General features: G+C 38.7%; 1 protein-coding gene across 6 annotated transcripts in view; it reads right to left on the bottom strand.

The window, feature by feature from the left end:
* The window catches only part of galnt14 (UDP-N-acetyl-alpha-D-galactosamine:polypeptide N-acetylgalactosaminyltransferase 14 (GalNAc-T14)), a 189,248-nt gene extending 182,322 nt beyond the window's left edge, over positions 1-6,926 (bottom strand). Inside the window, exons 1-2 of one of the 6 annotated variants that reach the window (XM_037087297.1) lie at positions 6,897-6,926; positions 5,394-5,492 (exon numbers count right to left, since the gene is read on the bottom strand). In XM_037087297.1, coding sequence (XP_036943192.1) covers positions 5,394-5,492; positions 6,897-6,911 — 114 coding nt within the window. In that variant the 5' untranslated portion in view covers positions 6,912-6,926. Of the gene's footprint in view, positions 1-2,069; positions 2,482-5,393; positions 5,493-6,433; positions 6,548-6,573; positions 6,712-6,788 lie in introns of those variants that run through there. The other 5 variants (XM_037087298.1, XM_037087299.1, XM_037087300.1 and 2 more) reach the window with 5 other exon arrangements.
* Positions 6,927-7,099: the final 173 nt, after the last annotated feature.

The following is a 7,099-nucleotide window of genomic DNA, read 5'->3' on the forward strand; positions in this document are numbered from 1 at the left end:
AAAAACCTTTTGTCATGATGCCTTGGATATATTCAATGAATTTATCCCATTAAGCACTCTGAACTGGGAAGATTTTCACAAATAAAGAAATAAACTCAGATTTTGTTCTGTAAGTAAGCTTCATTATTTATATAAGTGGCAGTGGAACATGCTGCTGACCTTCATGGATACTTCACCTTCACTGTGCTGTTAATATGAATCCTCACACACTAATAATGTCTACAGTCGCAAAGACCGACTTTATGAAATCTTATTATAATCATCCAATATCTCTATAAGAACACATAGTGTCTGTAATGCATTATATTACTTTTTATGTCCTCTCGTCTCACAGTATTCCAACAGAGAAGCGTCTCTCAAAAACGTATTCTGTTCTGGCATTTTTTAGTTCATATGTGTGTGCGCTGATAGTTCAATAAAACAAGGTAAAAGAGGCAGGATCAATACAATTTATCCCACCAGCCACAGTTAACATGCTGCAGGTCTTTTGCATAACAGACTTCCAGCGGAGCACACTGGGCGCAGGAACCAAGCTGGGTCGAAAATGAACCTAATTATCTTCAAAGGAGCCACAGCAATCTGATAATGATTTTATACGATTATAAGAGCCCTATAGTGGATGTGTGGGTACATTATTATAGGGTATTATAGGAAGAGCATATATAGTATTATCATAGGAAACAAAAAAATGCAAGTAGAGTATTACATCATTACCTATAGAGCAGAGAATATTATAGCTTTAAATAACCTGCTACGGCGGGGAGCTCAAATATCACAGAAAACAAAGCAGATTTCCTTTAGTTTATACTGGAAGCTGGGGGAGAAACACAAGGGAGAAATACCTAAATTTACTTATTCACCTGAATTGAGTCTCATCACGTTTGGCCCCTTTTGTTATCTAATGTTTGGATTTTGTGAGATTTCTTACCTTAACTACCTCAGTTTGAGAAAGAAATATTGTACTTTTTAATCCACTAAATTAGATGCATATTAAGAATGAATCTTCAAAACATAAAAAAAAGTCTAAAGTATCAAATCAATTAGTTGCACCAGGACTGGTCCTTCCCCTAGTATACTTAAGTGCATACTGTAGGTTTAATTTACAATTCGACGCTGGGGAGATTTCCGCACCACTTTCTGAAATGGTCAGTTTAGTCCTCATCGCTTTTTAGAAGTACAGTATGTTAGAAATCTTCTCAAAACCAAGAAACACTGTGAACTCTGACAGTCATCATATTCTTTTTAAAACAAGGAAATCAAATACTTTGAAATTACCAAGAAAAGTCGACTACTAAATTTAAGTTGACAACAACTTAAAATAATGAGTCATGACCTGGTCATTTTGAGGTAATGGGTTTCCACGATTTTTAAAGTAAACTTTTACTTTTTTAACAGTGTATATAACAAGTGAGAATGAATGCTTTGCTGCTGCTGCCACTTCTGGTGTGAAAAATAATAGCATTTTGAACTAGGACCTAATATGCACAGTGGTCAGTTCTAAGGCAAAGCAACAGTCTATAATATGTGCAGGAAAACAGTTATCTGTCATTGGATATAGACGATGGATAATATAGATACATAATATTACATATCTATCCACCTTAAAATTAAAAAGAAAATGCTGATGAAAAATGACTTTTCAGCACAAAGTGACGCCCTTGCTTAAGTAGCCTGCATTTCCCTGCTTATTTGTTTGGTTCCACTCAGTTTCGAACAGTTGTCCTAACTGGCAGCATTTATTCAAGAACTCTACTATACTTTTACACCACTAAATCACATACTGTCTTTAAGGTTTGGGAGAAAACTCCACAGACATCAGAGCCACACTACCGGGGATGTAAATAAAACAACCAAAACCCAACCACGAGTCCCTGTATACTCCTCGAACACGGCATACAGCGTTAGGATGGGATTACTACATAAGATCAGCCTGCAGCGTGACAACAGTGAACTCCACAGACACACTCAAAGTCCCTTCGGGAATATCAGCGATTTCTCTTTCGGACACACTCAGTTTAAGTCACTCACACACACACACGGCAGATGAGGTGGCAGAGTCTCTACTTCACCTGGTTGTACGCTGTGTCTCCGCCTCCCGCGACTCCTCCACCTCCTCCTCCGCCGGTACCGAGCTCCGGCAGCTTCCTCCGGCTCAGCACCAGCAGGTAAACCAGTGCCCCCAGCCACACCAGCACCGCCACGGCCACCGCCAGCCTCCGACAGAGACGCTTCATTTTCCGGTCAGGAGGAGCCGGCGGCGCCCGCAGCCCGGCTGCTGTCAGAATCCCATTTTAGAGAAGCGACAAAACAAATGAAAGAACCGCGCTGAACCGCCGACCCGCACTAACTCACACGCACAAGTGTGTCCGGTCCCGCAGACGGCGAAACACTAAGCACAGAGCGCGCTCTCTCTCTCACACACTCTCAACTCTCACAGAGGCTCGAGCGCTTCTCTGACACGCCTGACAGCCGTGGGCGCGTGCGTGCTTACGTGCGTGTGTGTTTGTGTGTGAATCAGTGTGTTTCTCTGAGGGTGTCCTGGACCCTCCTGGAGGTTTGAATGGGAGAGCGTGCAGCTCCACCTGCCGACACCCACAACTGCTCCACTACAGGAGAACAGAATAGAATAGAACAGAATAGAATAGTCAAAGTGATTATCTATGTATGAGCCCAAAATGTACTTAAATGGCTACTATGCAGTTTGGGAGAAGAAAACAAAGTCCAAATTCTAATATTTACAATATCAATGAGGGAATGATCCACAATATTTATCTTTTTCATAATTGAATAAACTGACAGGATATAGCACCGCCCCTTTTCTTTTTTCTCAATTTAAGAAATATTTGACTTTCTACTGCATGGACAGCTCAGTTGTATGTAAGGTAACCCCCTAAATGGCAGATACTTCATCTGTTAGTTAAAGGGGCTCCATGTAACAATTTCTAGTATTTATGTGTATTAATCACGTTTTTAATGGCCATAGGAGAGCTTGAATAATGGACATCACCCCTGTCTCTGTGTTGCCTTTGAATGATTTGTTTTTTTCCAAAACTGAACTAATGAGCTGCTCTCGGAGGAAAATAAGGTTCCCAGAACACTGTACGAAGCTAGAAAGGTGGCATGGTCCAAATATAAACAAAGTAAAACAGTATGAAACTGTCCTGTCCTAAGGTCAGTTTGTTTATTCTTTTTATTCCGTCATGAAAACAAAGAGAGTCTGTTTATTTAGTTAGTTTTGGCCTAAAGAAAAATCAGTCATTTAGGCCATTTCTCTTTTGAAAAAAACGTATTCCCCAAAACTATTTGGACAAGTAAACTGATTCTTAATCTTACCAGTTTCAGTTATTTTCTTGACCAAATGATGACTGATAAATGATAAATTAAAAAAAGAAATGCAGATTTTTGTATTGTTAAAGCCTCTGACAAAGGCAAATAAAAAATAGAAGGGAAAATTACATAATCACTGTGGACTAAAATAAGCCCCCAAAAGTAGGATAAAGCAGGGCAGGAGAAAGCAGAGTAAACAAGGACAGAATTAAAAATGGAAAAAAGACAGAGATTACAACCATTCAGGCCCCTTTGACTCTAAAAGCATTGTGTTAATTGGTTAAAACAATCTAAATGACCACACCCCATCAACTACAAGGTGTGAAAGTAACAACATCTAATGAAGGAAAATGTGAATTGATTGCAATGCAGGTGAATTATAAATTAGACAGTAAACAAACACAAAGACACATAAATGTCCAAACAAGTGTTCATTTTGCAACTTATATTAAGATATTTAACCATAAGTACAGAGTGGAAACAAGGAAAAATAAGAATTAAAAAATCATTCACCCAGTACTGGCCAATGAAGCACGGCTGGAATACTAGGACGGTCCAAGGCCCAACAGTCCCGTTTTGTATTCACTCATACGTAACACCTAAATATGCCTGCTTTTTTCAGCACGATACATGCATTATTCCCTGAGTAACTAACAAAAATGTTGGAATGTGCACTATCTCACAATGTTAAATGTAATGAGAAAAAAATTCCTTGATCTGTTCCTTTATCGGTTTCCAAACCAAAACTTGGTTGAGTGAATGACAAACCAACCAACATAAAAAAAACAGACATGGGTGAAAACATGACTGGAGACCAGCTTGCAATGAGATAACATCATCCGCAACGCCCAGCAACATGTTGTTGCCATTCTGACTGATGACTACACAGGTGACACAAGTTCCATGACTGTATCTTAAATTGCTGCGACGCTATCAGGCTGACAAAATCTGCTCACAGAAGGACAGACATATTAACACTTGTCAAAGTACTCAAAACGTTTGTGTGTTTGTTCCTGCTATATAAGGTGGCTCTATGAAGATTTTGCCATGACGATGACACATACACACACATCGGTGTTGTAAAAAGAGACCAAAAAGTGACACTCGAGTAGAAGTAAAGACAAGTAACTGGTAACTAAAGTTATCACAAGAATGCGGTGAAGTCCAGTATTAGCCTCCAAAATGTATTCAAATCCAAGTACAAAGTAGCAGAAAATGGTAGCTGACCTCAAATTGTACTAAAGTACAGTTCTTTTCTTTTAACAGTGTTAGCGTTGATTGGTCTAAACTGTAGTGACTAATTATGGGTCAATTTTTAATCTGGTTATTTTTAGACTGAGAAAACAGGAGACTACAAAGGGCAGGAAAGAAAAAACTTTGCTAAGGAGGAGGAGAGGAGCGACATTGGGAGCAAAAAATAGAAGAGGTGAAGAGGATGTGAAGAGAAAAGCGGGAGTTAGAACGTGAGAAGAAAAAACGAGGAGGAGAGGAACTGAGAGAAAAGCCTGAGAGAAGAGGAGTACGAGAGAGGATGCCAGGGGAGGGAGGAGGAAAGATTATTTTCTGTTGCAGTCACATGAACACAAGTTGACAAGAAGAAAACTGTCATTTATCCCACATTTTATTTCAATAAATTATCAGACACGCCACAGAGCACATGGTTCCATCTCAGCGTCATTAATAATACATGTGGAACAAAAATAAAAATGATCCTTCTTATGTGGCGAGCCCAAGGAGCAAACACATCTATCCTGTCTTAGTGCGCCATCTGGAGTTTAAACCGAGTAGCTGTCATTTGTCTGTTTGTCTGTTTCCAGTGTGCATAAGGTGGGGTTTGTAAAGCCTTAGCAACATATTTTCAAAAAGCTGCGTTCCATCCATGTTGCAGAGAGAATGAAATAAATCTGTCTCTGAACACTCTCAAAACACTCAAAACTACTCAAAATAAGCTCGGTTCTAAGTTTAAAACATTGCACATACAGTACAACCAGTTCACATGCTGCAGTGTCAGCCTCAAGATGTACCTTCATTAAAATCTACTTGCAGTAAAAATACAAATACCTTACCTCAAATGAATCATAGGAAGCCTTGTCAAAGGGAACAGATTCATGCTTCAGCTTCCTGACCAGTTGAGCTATCAGAACCGTCTGAGCAACATCAGCTCCCTGCAAATGGTGGAAAAAGTATTCAGTGACTTCGCTTAAATAAGTATCTACATATTATCAGCAAAATGCAACATATTCTAGTAGGAAAATTCAATCAACACATGCCACAAACATTTAATCCTTCAGTTTATCACAAACATTCAAAATCTCTGTCTAAACATATTAGTATGGGGGGAAAAAAGCATAATTCAAGTTTTCTGTAACTTTAAAGATAACAAAGGGGATGTGACACAAAAATAGTGCATGTACATTCAAATACAACAAAAGCCAACAAAGATGGCTTTTGCAACTCATTATTATCAGGTCGGCTAAATCTGTAACCACTTTTAAAAAGACATTTTATAAAATGGCTTTACAAAATTCTTTAAAGGTTGTGTGCATTTTCTATTTTTTGTCATTGTCCTGGCTCTATTGATTTTTATGTTTAAATTTTTCAGCTTTAGGGTTGTATATTCACTGGCTTTAGGGTTGTATATTCACCTGTTTTAGGGTTGTATATTTACTTGCTTAAGGGCTGTATTTTTACTGGCCTTAGGATTGTGTATTTACATTATCTATTTGTCTAAGTTTAATTGCCTGAAGCTGTGCAGAATTGTATTTTAATTCACTAGAAGGATCCTGTAACGTTGCGTTACATACATAAAGATTATTATCATTAAAATTATGATTGTTGTTGTTATCAAAATATGCAGAATACTGTCATAATCAACGTCAGTTTGTTTCTGCCTGGCAAACCCAATGAAAACTTGTTGGGGGCGTTGACAAATAAGAGCTAGCACCAAAATGAGTCATGAGTTTGGGTTATTTTAGTTTTTTACCTTGTTTGACTCATATTTACATTTTTTTAAAATTTATTTCTTTACCTTTCATATTCTCTCTTCAGTCGGTCCATTCATTCTCAATTGCTTCATACCTGAAAGGTGCGGTACATATTAACTTACCTTGCTTTAGGCTTGCCTAAAATCAACTGGCCAATTGGCCAGGTAAACTGAATGTTTCACATTCCGCCTTTAAAAATGCTCGACTTCAGCCGTCCAAATGTGTACGTTACAGTTTCTCTTTTCATTTAAGAAAAAGTTACCTTTTTTTGTTGTTTTTGTTTTTGGAATTTGAGCTATTTATAACCGTCAAATTCTGCTGTGTGCTGGCAGGGTGCTAGCTAACTCTGACGCCTTTAATGGCTGACCCTAGTTTGGCTCTTCTGTCCCGAGTGACGGGAAAACGTTGGCACATTACCAACTGTGGCAAGTTACACAACTGAAAGCGACATTTTCTCTCTTCTCCATGAAAACTTACTTATTTCTTGTTCGGCAACACAGTGAATATACTTGTTAAGAATGCCAAAGGTGGACTCCTGCTCAACACACTGTCATATCCATGTTTTTTGTTTGTTTGTTTATTTACCTTGTCTTCACGCATTTAGCACGCGAGATAATAGATGCTGCTGCTGTTAGCCCCGCCTATCTCTGTTTCTTAAACCAATGACATTAACCGTGAGCTTGACAGGTCGACGGCGGCAGACAGGTTAGTTTGCACTGGGAGTTTAGACTTTCTGAAGCGGTTCTGTAGAACGATGAGCTGTCAGTCATTTTAAGCACCTCTGGGAC

This window comes from Acanthopagrus latus, chromosome 22 (genome assembly GCF_904848185.1).
Source record: "Acanthopagrus latus isolate v.2019 chromosome 22, fAcaLat1.1, whole genome shotgun sequence".
Classification (NCBI taxonomy): domain Eukaryota; kingdom Metazoa; phylum Chordata; class Actinopteri; order Spariformes; family Sparidae; genus Acanthopagrus; species Acanthopagrus latus.